Consider the following 17,183-nt stretch of genomic DNA (forward strand, 5'->3'; position numbering starts at 1 on the left):
TGAAGCCATGACTCTGGAATAAATCTCAAAGATGATGCATTATCTCTGAGCTTTATTCCATGCAGCATTATATTTTTTGCAAGTGCCAGTCTATAAATGAAAGCAAAGTTTCTTTAGGAGAAATAGGGAGAAGAGTTGTTTGTAGCCATAAGTGCATAATAAGTGGAGTTTAACTGCATTATCCATTTCTGAAGCACAGATTAGCGAGTGCTGTACTTTCCCTTATGCACTTCTGAAAGAGTACACTTTTACATATTATCAACCCATCTTTGTCTCTTCTTCTTTGCATAATCCCACTTCATTTTAACTGAGCCTTTTACAAACCTCGAACCACATTGTACTTATGAAATGCGCATACTTTTTCCACATAGGAAAGCTAAAAGACTACAAAACTAATTTTACACTGCAAAAAATACAAGGTAAAATATATATTTTGTTTTTTCTTTAATTTCTTTCACACATAAACACATTATAATTGCACTCTGTTGGGTAACAGAGCATGTAACTTTAAAGAAACAAAAATTAACAATATAGTCTCTCTTCAGCAGAATGCTTGTCCTGATTTAATGTTCTTTGGGTTTTTAGTGCACAGTCAAGTACAAAGTTACAAAGAGAGCAAAAGACTGCATTTAAGACAGTAATTACTTATATATATAATTCATGCCTTCCTGACACATTTCAGAAGCACAAAAGAGTTTTGTTGCTTTACTGCGCAGGATGTCTGTGTGAACGTGCTGTATGAATATGTGCCATAAGGACAACAATGCTGGCCCACAGCTCCCTGAAGCTTGGCTGTCGGTGTGACTCGCTGCTGACTGATGTGAGCCCCGAGGATGCGAATTACATGTGCCAAATGCATGTCAAATGAAAAGTCTGGTTTCAAAGCTGGAGCATGTTCTCACAGTTCAGAGAGTCATCCAAAAAAAAAGAGCTGAACTTTGGATGATGTTCAGTATATTTTCAGCTACTGTTGAAGGACAGGAGGATCAATTTTTTCCAGTTTTCACATTTTTTAATTTAAGAGTAGTTCTAGGATGCAACTTGCTGAATGTTTTTTTCCATTAACATATACACACACACACACACACACACTGGGACTGTTCATCTCAAGTGGGGTCGGGGTGAGCCGGAGCCTAAGCCGGCAACACAGAGTGCAGGGCTGGTGCGGGGAGGGGACACACCCAGGATGGGACACCAGTCTGTCACAAGGTACCCCAAGCGGGACTTGAACCCCAGACCCACCAGAGAGCAAGACCTGGCCAAACCTGCTGTGTCACCACGCCCCCCTCAACATTTGTGCTTTGTTAATAAAAATGTTTTTGCAAAATGGTTTGATGCATGGCTGTAACTTATTACTGTCACAAACCCTATAGCGGAAGAAAGCACTAGTGTATTTTGCTGAGAAGTAAAATGAAACTTTTGACATGAAATATAAACAAACCGTCAATCAAATTTACATATCTGAAATAGTTAACTGAAAAACCAAAATTCTTTGGCATACCCAGCTGAAAATAGAAGATGATGTGGGCATGTGAAGATGTGGTATCATTTATGATTCAACCATTTTGCATACACTCTATGTTTTTCTGGACCTCAAGTCAAGACAGTTCCATTATTCATTTCCAGTCTTTATTTAGACATTTGTCTTTTTTGCTCCATTTTAAAATCCCTTTTATACTTAACATTTTTATTGTTTACAAACATTATGTGATTCACAAAAATAAAATAACTTATAATTCATTAAACTCAGCAATACATTTATATTACATCAATAAAACATATTTTGTAACAATTACTCTACAATGCATCAGTCTATGACTCCAGAATAATATCTGTGCAAATTACTCATCTGTGTATTAATGGTAGTGAGCTTACAGATCACACAGTCACTTTTCATTGTTTTGGTTTTAAAAGAACATATGCTTACTTCATGTAATCTCCTGCAAGTCCTCTTTTCAAACCTGCAGTACCACGTTTCATGACATGTCTGTTAGCTTCGAAGTACACAAGAATACGGACATTCTTACAGTACATTTACATAGTATTTTTGGAATTGGCCATCCACTGTAACTACATGCCAAAATATTTACATACCTTGATGATGGCTTTTGGTAATTGATTGACACAGACTGGCGGTGCATGATCAGTTCTGACTAATGTTTGTGTTTTGCATTTGTGTTTTACACTGAGAAGCCTGTGTAGCAGAGCAAACACACAGAAAGGAAAGGCATGCTACAACTCTTTTCCTCTTGCCTTTTGGTTTCAATGTACCGCATTTCCAAACAGCTGTTAAAGAAAAAATATATATATATATATAAAAAAAAGCACACCGCAATCAACATGATACTTTATTTTTTCATCTTTGAAACTTAAACTATATAAATAGTGCTCAACTCTTAATAATATGACCCTTTTAATTAAATTATTTAAGTTAAAAAAATACTTTCAAAAATGAAATGCAGTGCAGATCGAAACAATCTCTTGATGTTCCAGTTCTGTTTGAGATTCCGTTTTGGAATGAGCAGTACTTTCCAAAAGAGGGCATCCTGCAGTTCTTGTCTGGTTTAAATGTCAGTGTTCAATGCTTTTCGGATTGTCTCATTTGCAAACGCTGACCCACTCGGTCACCCGACACTCCTCGCAGACCACATAGCAACACCAGTGGAACTTACAGTCGCAGCGCTCGCTGCGTGTCTGCTGCAGGATATTGTGGCCTCGGCCACAGCACAGGCTCTCACAGCTGTCCACTCCTGAGCTGGTCTTGTTGCAGATGCGTCCATGTGTTCCAGCGGAGCCGGAGTCAGGCTCCCGCTCGCAGAAGTCAGGTGACTTCTCAAAGTAGACCAGTTCATTAAGGATGGCAGAGCGGCGCCGGTGGGTGGGTTGCGTGTGTGACTGCTCCGCCTGCCCTGCGTTGCGGTTGTGTGCTCGTATGAGTGTAGCCACGTGGAATCGCTCCTTCAGGATGGTGCCCACCATGCGGAACTCAGGCGTCACCTGCCAGCACGTCTTTAGCTGGCAGCTACCCGATGTACCATGGCATTTGCATTTGCGCTTCATATGGTCCATTACCACCTATTAGGTTGAGGGGATGGGAGGGAGAAGAAAGAGGAAAGGTCATCATCATTGTCATACAAAGACTCCTCATGCAGAGACTGCACACCTCTCAAAGCACTCTTACTCTGGTATGCTTCCAAGCAGTGCAGGACATCATGGACTTCCTAATTTCCCAAAATTCCTATAATCCAATTATGCTGGTGCTCCATCAGAGCTACTGTGTTTGGCCATTGGAGGATAACAGTATGATTTTTACACTTTGTTCCCTGGCAACAATATTGTTGTGTTTACTTGAAGGGCACACCAGTTGCATGGGCTTTTAGTAGAAGCATTGTTCTGTGTACTTACTGGAATTATGTTGCAGGACACCAAAGCACAATAAAAACATTAACTGACATATTTGTCAGATTCTTTGTGCAGCTATTCTCCCACGTAATTCTGAAGCAGTGGCCCCCTGTACATGGAGCAGGATGTCCCGCGGCCCCCACACTTGCAGACCTCCCATCCTCTCTGTGATGTGTTCATCTGTTGTTGAGTGTCACAGATTTTTTTTAGATCCAATTATCAGGCGGAAGGGGAGCCACCCAAGGTCACTGACAAGGAAAATATTCCCACCCAGTTCAGCACCCACGGAACAAACATTCACCATCAGCACCATGGCCAGGCAGGCCCCAGAAAACCTGCTCATGCACTACTAATGTCAGGTCAGAACAAAAGACAGAATAAAGTAATACAGATTTGTGCAACCAATATGAAGCAAAAATAAGATTTTGTTACCAAAAAACAGTCAATATGGTGCCAGAGTGTTTTAAATTTAAGAGGATATGAGGGTTACAGTCAAATCCCTTTGTCCATTAATATCCATTCCATTCCATTCCAGAGCTCTTCAGCATAGTATATTTTGTAGTGCACACATAAGACCATACCTTCGTGAAAGTGCGCAGGTTATGTCGAAAAGTCAAACAGGAAGAGATTGTGGGGATCCATATATGGAGTCTGTGCTCTGGGTTTGCATGTAAGAGATGTGGAATACTTCATAAGTGAGGATGTAGAGTGCTATGAAAAAGTGCTTGCCCTGTTCTCAATTTCCTCTGTTTTCGCAGCTTTTCGACATTTAATTTGATCAGGTCTTTTTGCTGGTCTTCGTAGTAAATGAATGGAACCCGAGTTAAGTTAGCAGAAAAGAGATTCGTGGAGATACATCATGCCATGCTCTAAAAAATGAAACTTAGAAAGACTCAGAGAGACAAGTTGCTGAGACCTATCAAGTCTGGACAGGGTTACACAGCCACTTCTAAGAATTTGAATCTCAATCGAACCACAGTCAGAGCAATATTCATCAAATGGAACAGTGCTGAATCTACTAGGAATGGTCATCCTGTCAAAATCTCTACACGAGCACGCTGTAAAATCATTATTGAGTTCAAAAAGAACCCTACAACATCGACATCCAGGCCTCTTTTGCTTCAGCTGAAATTAGTTTTCCTGACTCCACAATAAGAGAGACAATGCAAAAACTGGATACGTGGAAGAGTGGTCAGGTGGAAATAAGAACATGAGAGCTTGTCTACAGTTTGTTGAAAAGCACGTGAATGCTTCTCAAGACTTCTGGGAGAATTTCCTATATACTGAAAAAAGTAGACCTTTTGACAATGGGCTCCATTACATCAAACTAAAACCAAATATTTTCAGAGTATGAACCTTCTACCAACAGTTAAGAATGTTAGTCTGGGAACCATTTTTTATCTTTGTATTTGGAAATTCTAAAAGAGAATGTCAGGTCATCAGTCTGTGATTTGAGAATCATCCCAAACACACACACACACATCTTCAGAACCACTCATCCCATAGGGGGTCGCGGGAAACCGGAGCCTACCTGGTAACACAGGGCGTAAGGCCGGAGGGGAAGGGGACACACCCAGGATGGGACGCCAGTCCGTCGCAAGGCACCCCAAGTGGGACTCAAACCCCAGACCCACTGGAGAGCAGGACTGTGGTCCAACCCACTGCGCCACCGCACCCCACAAACTCACAATCCTGACCTGAAATTGATTTAGATGTGACGTAAATATCTGAAAAGAGCTGCTCATGCTGCTCAATCTGCAAATGCTGCTGAGCTAAAGTAGTTTTGCATGGGAAAATGGGCCAAATTTCTTGTAGGAGGCTGTGGTCAACAGCCACTGGAAGCTATCGGCAGCTGAATGTGGCACGAGGAGGTATTGACTATGACATTATCATCCAAAAACAAAACTAACTTTTTTTCTCTCAGGATCCATTCATACACAGGCATTTACAAATATTCTGTCTGAAATTTTAGTAGAATGGCTCTTGGTTTTTCATACCCAACTTTCAATTTACAGAAAAAAAAAAAAAAAAAATCAGTGTAACAATATTTATCTGAAGTGTGTCCAAAACAAACTTGAAAGTTGGGCGTTGCATAAGTGAAACAGAAACGTTGACGCATATTATGGTTAGCATGCCTGAATTAAGATCTCTCTGTCTGTTGGTGTGTTAAGAACGTGAGTGTGCTACTTTAAGAGAATGGAGTACTATAGGAAGTCTATTGAAATTCCGCAGGAATGTCTATCTGCTATATTAGATGTGTTATTTAATTGGATGATTATGGAGTCAGCAGAGCAATTACCAGGAAAAGTTTGGCTGATGGTTTTTCAGGTATGTACAGTATGTGCATTTTTGTAACAGTATGCAGTTTTATAAAGTTGTTCACAATAAATGGAAAGTGCTCAGTGGATTCCTGCTTGATTTATTGCTCCTCTTGCAGAGAACTGATTACTTATAAAGAAAAATAGCAATTACACTGGAGCAGTAATTTTCAGCGAAAAACATAACTCTAACGTGACAAATGTTATGTTCAGCCCGTTCCAAACATTGCCTGTTACGGCAAACCATTTTCATGTACTTTTGAATCGGGTGGATTTTCCTACATTTATAGGTCTGGTGTCAACAAGGCATGAATATTACATTATCTGGAAAAGAAATTAAAATCTTGAGCTATAAGTTTAGTGTTAAAGTAGAATTAACCAAATCATGGTTATGTTAGGGTTTTAAAGTGAAAATGCCACTAAAGGGAATTAAATGTACAACTATTTCTGGGGATACAGTGAAGCAGTTTTTTTTTTGTTTTGTTACTCAACTATTTTCACCTGACAAAATGCAATTCCTCAAATCATACCTTTCCATATCTATGTTTGGAAATACATAATACTGCAATTTCAGTTATACAACATGCCATACCAGCTTTGATCCTTTATTACAGTTATGCTTACATTTAGAAAGAGCTGAATAGCTTAAGATTTATTTTTTTTACTACTGCATAGCACTTGTTTTCGGGCTTCTTTGACTAATTAATGTTCTATATATAAATTTGTTTAGGTTTATATTACTAGGCCTAGTAAATGAAGGCAAAAATATTTGTTTTGAACTAATCATTCTAATTCTGTTGGTGCCAGAAGTGTCCCAAACACACATCTGGAATATTTTAATTGGAGAACAGTAGGTCAGCCACCCTCCCCCCCTCAACCATAAATTGGCACCAGACTGAGATCAAACAGAAAATAGCGGTGACACATCTGGAATAAGGGAAACCTATGTCTGTAGTTCAGAGGCAACTGTATAACTACCTTGTACTTTGCTGCATAGGCTCAAACATGCATATCACTTGTGGGAAAAAAATGCAATTCAAATTATGTAGAAAAATGACTTCCCTGTCCTTCAGGCTTGTAGGCATGCACTATATATTTAATTGTAACTATATATTCAACAACACAATGATAAAATTTCGAAGAGCAATTTACATTTTAGGACACTGTCATATTCTTGCCACAAGGCACTATGAAAAATCTCTAATAGTGACTATGTGTCTTTAATAGAATTTCACTCTGCTTTTCTTTAAAACACTTCAATTGCTTGAACAAAAAAAAAAAATACTTCAAAGACTTTCTGCAAGAACAGTTAAAAGCCATCAAAACCCTGAATTCAAAGCAAATAAATATACTGACTTCAGTGTAATAAACGGCATTAAATCACCGCATCACTTCAGCAAATCAAACCCCTACACGAAAGTGCGGTCATGCAGGGACACGCACATGTTGGAAAGGTTGAATATAGGAAAGGAGCTGTGCAGAGGGCTCATTTAAAACGCTTTCTCTCATTTCATTGATTTTTCCCCCCTGAACTATGATATGATCAGAAATGTCAGCTGCTACTTGCTAGACATGCAATGTCAAGCCAAAGTATCACCATCATTCTTTTCGTAAAGGACAGGAAGTGCTGACAAAAATATGGACTGCCAGAGATTGTGCATCCTGTTTAATGGGTATATTACATGTACTGACGCTCATCTGCCACCCAAACAGAGAATCTCTTAGATCTGATAATGCTTGAGAAATAACTCTAGATCACTGAATGCCTTCCTTCTAAAGGGGCAAAATGTTTTCCATGTGGACCTCAGTGGCCACAAAACAGTCTTTATCAAGAATGTTTAGGGTCTCAAGGAAAACTCTATAGGGGTGGGCAGCTTTCATCCTAAAGTGCATTAAATAATAAGATAAAAACCTAACAAACATATTTCTAATAACTTTTAACTTGAAAAAATCAAGGGACAGAGGCTTTAGTTCATTGTCTTGTATGGCCATCTTAATATAGCAAATGAATATTTAATTTCTGTCACTACTATTCTTATTGCTGAAAAATTGGAAAAGAATTAACTTTAAGGTCACAATGGCAACTATTTTTTTAAGAAATGCTTTATTCTCGTTCTGCACTGTTTTGCAGCTTAAGCAGCTACATCAAAATAAAATCTTGTTTTTTGTATTAGGAATAGTAGCTCCACATTTACTCACACATAAACACAATTAACATCTGATCGATAAAGTGCATTTCTGTTCAGTTGCATGAAGTAATTTCCCCTGTTCGGAATCTCCACGTTTCCCCAGAAACTTGCGTTAGAGCTGAGTTTTGAGGAAGGAAGGGTGAAGCTCTTTCTACTTTCCGCTTTGTTTGATGTCTCAAATCTTTCGCTAGGTTTAAACATCTGTTTCCATACAGCCAGGAGCCACTAATTAGAGCTTTTAACAAGACAGAACGCCGTGAGAACCAGAGGGTGGGCATGAATGGACATGCAGAGCTCACCAAAACTTCCACATTGCCCTGTAAAAGAGACCTTTCTTGTTGCCAAGATGGACATGATGTGTTCCCGGAGACCTCATCTGTGACATTTTGCTTTTCTAATTGGACTGTTTCTGAGATATCAGAGCTAGGGACAGGTTCTGTCTATGCTGTTCAACCATGGCATGGAATCACTTTACTCAACATCTTTAAAGATGATTGTCTTCAGGGTTATCCTCCGTGTTGCACTGAAGAAAAGGTTAAATATCTGCATTTGGGCTACCAGGAGCCAATGCAGAAGTAGACAGTACATCTGCAATGGTCTTTTAACACTTTCTGAGGATGTAGAATGTAACATTGTAAAGAATGCATAGGAAAGCAGGATTGGGAGAGTATCTATAAATCACTGAGTGGAGGGATTACTCTCTCCTTAATTCTTGTCAGTTTGGGGGCGCATTATATGAATGCAGAAATAATAATAAATCAAATAATTGTCCAATGTTTAATAAGTCCAATATTTGTGACACCATTGTGCCATATCTAGGAGCTTTCAAAGTTTACTTTTATTTAAAAACTGTTTGACAGATATTGTATTATTTTGATACAGATGTATTCTACTTGACTTACTTACTGTATAATACTCTGTAATACTGTTTTTCTACTATGAATTAGAAACACCAAAAAGGTTTTCAGTCTGCCATGGCAATGTTTGTCATTTCTTACTTATGACCATAGAAAGTTTCTGATTTTTTTTAATCATATTTGTTTCTTTGTGACTACATCTTAACTCTATGCTGTTTTTATGAGAGGTGTATTCCTTTCCAGGTTGAGTTCAAACTGTCTTTACAATCAGACAGATTTTACATACACGCATCATCTGAAACCACTTGTCCCAAGCAGGGTTGCTGCAACCTAGAACCTAATCAGGCAGCACAAGGCTGGAGGGGGAGGGGACACATCCAGGATGGAACACCAGTCCATCACAGGGCACCCCAAGCAGGATTTGAACCCTTGACCCACCGCTTAGGAGGGCCTGCTCAAACCCACTGTGCCACCACACCCCTAACTGAGTTTGCTAAAAGGCATAGGGTTCAAGAGCTAGAATGGATTGGTATACTCTTGAGACAGGCACGAATCTGACTAGTCTTAGCTAAACTAGTTACAACAGAACTAACAACAGAAGGACAAGCAACTAGATGTTATCCCGATGAAGGAAGTATACTGTATAACTAGAACCAGAATTTCTGCTCTACATAAATAAAACATTTAGGGTGGGTCTTATATTCACTTTCTTTATGAATATGGAATTTGACAGAAAGCAATAGGTCATTAAACAAATTCATCAGTTGTTCTAAACCTTACCTGCAGCTGTAAATTGAGCAGGTGATACAGACTGACAGAAACACAATACCAAAGTCAGCAAAGTATGCTAAATATTAAAAATTTTCACTCATTATCTCAGATCAGATTATGCTGGTAGTAGTGGTAAAATGTCAAGAAGGGGTTTGCTAGACAGGGGACACTTGCTGAACTGTTTGGATATTCCCATCATGGGTGTTCTTCACAGTATTGACAGAAGCAAAAAAAGGTTTCATGCCTCATTGTTTCTACTCCGAGCACAGAGGCATGGATGAAGAAAAGGTTTGTGGGAGTTTTTGCTTTTCTTTATCTCTAGCCTGTAAGAAGAAATGCAGAACTATTATTGCCCCCGTCCCCCAGCCCAAGCACTTGTGTTTTGTCTGATTAATCAAGGGGACCAGAAATAAACTGATAAAGAGATACTAGGCCAAATATCCCAGGAGGAAGCAACAAACAATGAGCAATTTACTGCTCTGTTAGCATCCACCAGAGAGCTGCAAGCAATCAAGAGCTGATCACTATCATGCTAACTGCAGCTTCAGACAGCACAGATAAAATAGGAAGAATTCCTGTAGAGCCTTTGCAAAGTACTATGTCTTCAGGAGATTAATTTGGATAGTCTGTCTGAATACTTCTATGGCATATGGACTAGTAGGACTGCTGCCGTGGCATTTAGCTAATTTCCAGTGACACCTAATTTATCCAGTGGTTTCCAGCTCTCTCCTCAGCTCTATCAGACAACTTCTAAGGCCTACCTTATCTAAGTCTTATTATTCAATCAGCCAAGTGTAAATGCATTACCACCACAAGGAACAATAAAAGTAATCTGATTCTTAATGTGTAACAGTGTTGTTGAAGGTGCCTTCGATAGTTTCGACATGGCTTCTTATTCAAATGTCCTTTGAAATAATTTCATAGACCCAAAGGAGCAGAGGATTCTTAGAGACATTCAAAACATACATGACGACCTGTGTGTCAAAGAAGAGTTTCATGTGTCAGTGTTTTGTGGTAATTGTACGCAAGAGAACAGACATACTCCACACAAGCTCATGAGTACATTAAATTGAGTGTACATAAAATGCAAGTAGACAGTTGCTTGAGCATGCATGACAAATAGGTTACATTTCCACAGAAATGTTATGAAGCTGTCATGATTGAAACTATTGAAGAAATATTGTGCCTTAGATTCTCTTTAAGTTTTTCCATTGATTGCGCAACATCTCCTAGGAGTGCCTTCTGCCAAGATAGAGGTATGTTTTTCATGCCCAAGCAACATTCTTTTCACTTTTTGATCTGTAAAACTAAAATCATTTGAAAATGGCAGCAAATCCACCCCCCCCGCTCCCTTTTTATATGTATGTTTCCATATATTTTATTAAGCTGCAGTAACTATTTCAGGATTACTGCAGTCAGTCTAGATGTGTGAGTTATTTTATGGTTTGCCCAAGGAAAGAAAAACAAAGTGTAAAATTCACAGGAAGGCAGAGAGACGAGTCACTCACTATTTCCCAGTCATGATGTCTGTTTCACACTGATCTCCCACAAGGGCACCTATTTAATGTTGCCTGACAACACTAAGGAAGGAAGTATGACAGGAAGTCCTCCCCCATTGCAGCCTGTCAGTCTGCAATGACATGGCTCTGTGTAGTCATCTAAGCCTGTTCTACTGATCTTAAGTGCCGTGTCAGGTTGCTTTACGTACATCTCACCTGCCTGCCAACTCTGTTGTTGTGCAGCCTCATCTTAGCGTGAATGTCTTTGTGCTTCTCGCGGGAATCGAGGAAGTCCCGGGAGAACTTCTCCCCAAATTCCACATCGGGGCTGCAGCCGCCCCACTCCCAGGAGTCCTGGGGCCCAGGTGCATCGGATGGGAAGTGCTCCATGACGCCATGCACCATGCCCTTGCCCCGGTGGATGGCTTCCAACTGTAGGCGGTTTAACTTGATGCGAAAGGCCTCCTCATCCCCCCGCCGCTTCTGGTCACAGCCACATGCCTTCAGCTTGCCCATGGAACAGGCATTTGAGACAGCATGGACTACGCCGGCCGCTGCGATGGCATAGGCAAATGCGCTCTCCCGAAATCCTGAAATGGGAAGGTATAAGAGAAAATATGATTCAACATGGTAAATAAACTTGAAGAACACAAATTATTTTCATTTGATAACATTTAAGAATGTTATGCATTCTTTTAGAGTACTTGGAAACATGATTAGTTTTAAAAGTAGAATTTTCATGAGGCAGGCTGGACAACTGGTAAGCAGTACCTTCCTTGCTCTGCGAACAAAGTATCCGTAACAGCAGTTGAAAGTATGACCCATGTGACTGCAAAAGTGGATATTTAATCACCCTCCAGCTTCCCACTTCTACAACAGATTGCTCATTGAATGTAAACTGGAACAGCAACGTGGACAAAAGGAGTTGGAATCATTGTCATGCCGCCTTCAGCTCAGGGCAGGGGGTGTTGCAATGTGTATGCTCTGACATGTCAACAATTAATCTGGCTACCACGTGCAGACGTGTGGTCTGATGTAGTAAAATCTCTCAGCTATGATCATGCGGGTCTGTTTAAAGGGGCAACTTAAAGTGCAGACTGCAGCAGTATAAACATAAAGGTTATGAGTGCCTTGTTGTATAATAATGTGTTTTATGTCAAATAAATTTGTTGAGTTTTATTGAAAATGTCTATTGATAATACTTGCTGTTGATGCTTAAAATGGTTTACAAAGTATTTAGCAGACCAAACAGTGCCTTTCTGAGTGTCACTTCCTTTAGTTTCTGAGGTGAAGTAAAGAATGTATTTCACCACAGGTGGCTGTTTTGATCAGAAGCAACAGCCTCTAACAACAATAAAGCAGGTCCTGTAAAACTGGCTTTCTTCGGGACCCCTTTCAAAGCCAGATGGAGTGTTAAGGAGTCATGCTGGGAAAACCTGAGAGAGCTACCATTTGGAGTAAGAGTTCTGCAGCTTATGGTGTCAAAATGTGGAAGGAACCTGACTGAAAGTACACTGTTTACGCAGTGAAGAGGTTTATAAAAAATAAAACTGCTCTAAACCCCATTGATAGCATTATTTAAGGCTTCTTGTTGATATCATAAGCCAAACGTCTTGCATGACTGAGCTTACATTACAACACGTAGGAATAACAAAATCATGGCACAAAAGGACATCAGTTGATCCTTAAAATATTGTATTATGTACTAATCTCAGTGATTTGCCATTTAACACTGCAGTGACGTGAAGAGACTGGCTACAGTCCTTGTAGATCCAGTCTCTTTCCAAGTTTCAAGATTATTTTTCTTGTCTTTAGTAACAAAACACATTTCACTAGAAATTTTTGTTCAATAGACCCATTAACATTCAATTAAATTCTTAGTCCTTTAATTAAAGTTAAACTCTTGTGTGAAGAGATAAAGAAGTTATTCTGAAACCTACTTTGTAATTTCATCTTTGTGGTGAACCTTCTGATGAATTTTTGCAAGTTTTAAACTGGCCATATTGTCTATCTACTGCAAACAAAATAAACAAAAATTAAATAGCTGGCTTAACTGCATTTCTGGGCTGTGCATTTCTGAATTTAGTTCTGACTTTGAAGGTAACAAATCTGTTATATTTGTGCAAGATTTTTTGTACATCTAAACTATTATTTACTTTAATACTTTTGCTTTTATAGTTTAAACGAGGACAGCTTGTTTAAACAAGTTTTAAACTGGCCACGAATGCATGTTTTTGGGAAATGGTCCAGCCATTAACTGCTGACTGCAGATTGGAACTTGTCTTATTAGACCTGTGAACACAACCTCACCTAACCTCTGAGTCTCCTTTTGTCCATCTTTGGGACTTGCTGTTATCAAAAATGATAATAAACCTGAGAGAAGGACAAATTTTAGACTGAACGTAGAACGCTGAGACACAGTATGCCCCAGCTTCCTTACCCTTCACAAGAACGCACACATGTCCACACACACAGGTAAGCCAGACAAATCCGTTCTGTTACTTTTATCTATTCATTAATGCATTTTAGCTACTACACACTCAATTAGGGCTGATCCAGAACCCTACCCTAACAGTACAGACAATAAGGTAGGGTACATCCTGTACAGAACACTAGTCTATGACAAGGATCTCTCAAAAGACTCCCATATACACACACACACACACACACACCGGCGGCCTCTTCATTTTTTATTCCACCCCCCCACAATTCCGTGGGGAGGTAAATGGCACTTAAAAGCAGCCTAGAGACAAGGACATGGAAAGGCTGTTTTGGACGACAGACCTGGAACAAATCAATCTAACAAATAATTTAAAGTGAGAGACACGCCCGGCTGAGCTGATGGCTGAGGAAGTGGGAAAATGAATTAAAGATTGAGGGAAACTGTCACTTTGGGTTACAGAAACCAACTAAACAGGTTTTATGTATTTTTTTTCCTGCCACTGAGAGTTGGGAAAGTGCTGAAAGCGAATTCACAGCGGTGGTAGTGGTAAGGAGGCTCCCTCCTCACAGCCCATTTCTGAATTTAGTGCAGCCTGAGTGATGCAGACCACCAAACTCTGCTCTCGTTCAAAGAAAACAATGTGTTTACTTTGCATGTAATTATTGACCTCACTTCACTTCTGCCACTGAATGCCTTTAGATATGTGTGTAATACCACCGTGAGGGGTTGGATGCTATTGTCTGGAACATAATGGGGTGACAGTGCGAGACCTCTGCTTTCTGGGCTTCTTACCTCGGCTGAAGACCACACTGTCATAGGGGATCTTGTTGCGTGTCTCCAGGCTGGAGCAATTCCAGCGGTGGCCCCGGAACTGGTGCTGGCACTCGTGGATGGCAATCTGGATGCCTTGGATGGCAGATGCCGTGACGTCAGGATTCCGCATGCACACATCCAGCTGTTGTCGTGTCAACCCCGGAAGGGTCAAGCACACAGTGTTGGCGTTCAGAATGGGGTCTAAAGGGATCTTCAGCCCTAAAATCTCATTTGAATCTACCCTGAAACACAAAGGCATTGATATGTGTGTCTATTAATGTCTATTGTAGGCGCTATTGCTTCCTGTAGGAGAAATCGAAAAGCAGAATGTGATGCAAAAGAAAAAAACACCATTCAAAGTTTCATGAAACTTGACTTAGTTGAAAAAAACGTAACTGTAGTATTTCAGCAGCAGCAAACGTCTTTAGTGAATTTTATACAAAACCTGTATGGAAAAGTTCAGTCTTTTACCAGTGGCTGGAGTTTGTGTGTCAGGCTTACATGTGGCAATATTTATACGCTTCTTACTCTTACAGACTGTTGTGCAGCCTCAGGATAAAGAATGCCTCAATACATGGCACACAAACACCCACCCACACACACTCACACTTAAGCAACATCTCTTAAAACTTCTAAAAAACGTCAATACAGAAATTATTAAGGCACAAAAATTACGTTTCAGAAGCAATTTAATTTGCAAGAAAATTTAACTTATTTATTTTTACTATCAAGTGAAGTTCCACATTTTTGCGAATGAAAGTCCAAATCCGGTCTGACAATATTCATTACAGTCCACTTACCGTATGTATAATTTATATTCATCACTCACCAAATCATGTGCAAACATTTGCTAAATAATATATTAACATCTCTCGTAGCATTTAGATAAAAAGTTGAAAGAAATTAAAATTCATGTGAAAACTTTCAGGTAATTACACGGCAATTTCACATCCACGTGTTGTTACAACTGGGGAAAGGCGAAGAGTGACATAGAGGAAAATGTGCGCAGCAGTGATTGAACAACTGGGATGTGTAAGAGTGTATGACACAGCAGCGCATCCTAGGACGAAGAGACAGCCGAAAACACAGCAACGACGTGCATCACACCAAAACACACCTCACATCACATGCGAACGGATCGCGCAGGCAGATCACATTCACAATTACGCAGATGCGCGCGGCTGTGTGGCTTTACCAAGACGAAACAAATGCAATACGAGATGTCATCTGCTCTGGGCCGGTAACTTACCGATGCAGAAAGAAAGCGAGGACCATCAGTGAACCGAGCAGATGCAACGTCAGAAAATCCATCGCTCACTTCACTTGTCTGTCTTCGGATGCCCCTCGCAAACCTTGGTGTCACTGCAGAGGAACTCTTGACTTGTCTCTCCTGGATGAATATCGCGAACTTTTTTTTCAGGGGGAAAGCGTGCAAGAGAAGGAGCGCCTCTTCAGCCCAGCAGCACACTCCTGCGCTCAGGTGCCATTGACAGTCTGCAGGATGCATGAAAGTTGGCGGAAAAAAGAAGGCAAAGTTTCAGTCAGCGCGCAGCGCGTGCGACTCTCGCGCTCAGCAGCGGCATAGTGCGCGCGCGCTCGGCGAGCGGCTCGGGAGCGCAGCGCAGTAGAGACGCACCTCCAGCCAGGTGATGTGGATGTCGGAGCAGCTGAGCTCGTGTGATGTTTTCGCTTGTCCTGATCACACTCGAGCCGCGCAGCACTTATCACTCTGCCAGCCCACTTCCACGTCACAGGACGTGCTTTGACATAAAAGCGCCCTGATGATCATTCACTGGGAACCTGTCAAAAAATGCGCACACTTTCTTCTACATTCTACAAACATGTGGCAATTCGCTGAGGCACGATTTAATGATTCCCTCGTCCTTGACTCACTCGTCTAGTCACGCAAACGCGTTGAGGATTTCCTAATTTAAGAGCCCTTCACGTGTCCTAATGTTGTGCATATATTATCTATACAGTATATGTATATACAGTATATGTACATATAAGTACAGTATATGTGCATATATACAGATTTTACTAAACTTTATTAATTGTATTGTATATAATTACTATGAATTATATTGCATACCTATATATACATATACATATATATGAATGTCTATACTGTATGTATTTATACACAAGATATATAGTATTTACTACAGCATGTCCCCCACAATATTAACATTTCAGTCAGTATATTCCAATATTTTAAACAAAACGGTTGTGATGCAGGTGAAGGAAAATTACCCTTTTCCCACACTGTAATCTTACAAAGAAAGACAATAAGAAAATATTAATTATTTAATATTAAAAGAGCAGAATGTAGGATTGAGCTCTTAGCTACAGTTCACGCATTTGCACATACTCTCTTATTATCCTGAAGAAAACAATATAAAAAGCTTTACTGCTTTTAAAAAGCATGGTTATATATCATAGAAAGTGTTATTGGGAAGCTTTTTTCTTTCACTGAGTGAACATTGATTAAAGTCCAAGTAAACAGGACTGGAGTCATTAGGGCTGTAGTCACACTATTGCTCTCAGACAGTGTTTCATCATGTTCAGGTTTTTGGAACTTATTGTAGACCTTTGTCAAACACCCACACACTTATATTTACATAGATTATGTGTTCAGTAATAAAGGGTTTTTGCGCACTTTTCACATTTGTGCTGTATTAGTGCTTCACAAAAGTGCAATTAAGAAATGTTTCAGAGGGACTCAAGTCCTTATATCTACTATATTACTCATACAAATCAACAGGGTGAAAGCATCATCATATAAAGCTTCCCTTTTAATACTCTTGTAGGACAGCTAATGCATAAAATTGCAAATGGTGCAATTTCTCAATTTCTTAACCAATTATTGAGCAATATTATTTTTGCATGTC

At 39.9% G+C, this 17,183-nt stretch overlaps 1 protein-coding gene across 1 annotated transcript; it reads right to left on the bottom strand.

Annotated features, from left to right (window-relative positions):
* Positions 1-2,515: 2,515 nt before the first annotated feature.
* Positions 2,516-15,603, bottom strand: LOC108927904 (protein Wnt-10a-like). Its single transcript, XM_018741528.2, has 4 exons — positions 15,542-15,603; positions 14,272-14,534; positions 11,253-11,626; positions 2,516-3,075 (listed from the first exon to the last, which is right to left on the bottom strand). Exons 1-4 carry the CDS (start codon positions 15,601-15,603, stop codon positions 2,599-2,601), a joined length of 1,176 nt encoding a protein of 391 aa, XP_018597044.1. The 3' UTR covers positions 2,516-2,598.
* Positions 15,604-17,183: the final 1,580 nt, after the last annotated feature.

The sequence above is a fragment of the Scleropages formosus genome, chromosome 12 (genome assembly GCF_900964775.1).
Source record: "Scleropages formosus chromosome 12, fSclFor1.1, whole genome shotgun sequence".
Taxonomy (NCBI): Eukaryota; Metazoa; Chordata; class Actinopteri; order Osteoglossiformes; family Osteoglossidae; genus Scleropages; species Scleropages formosus.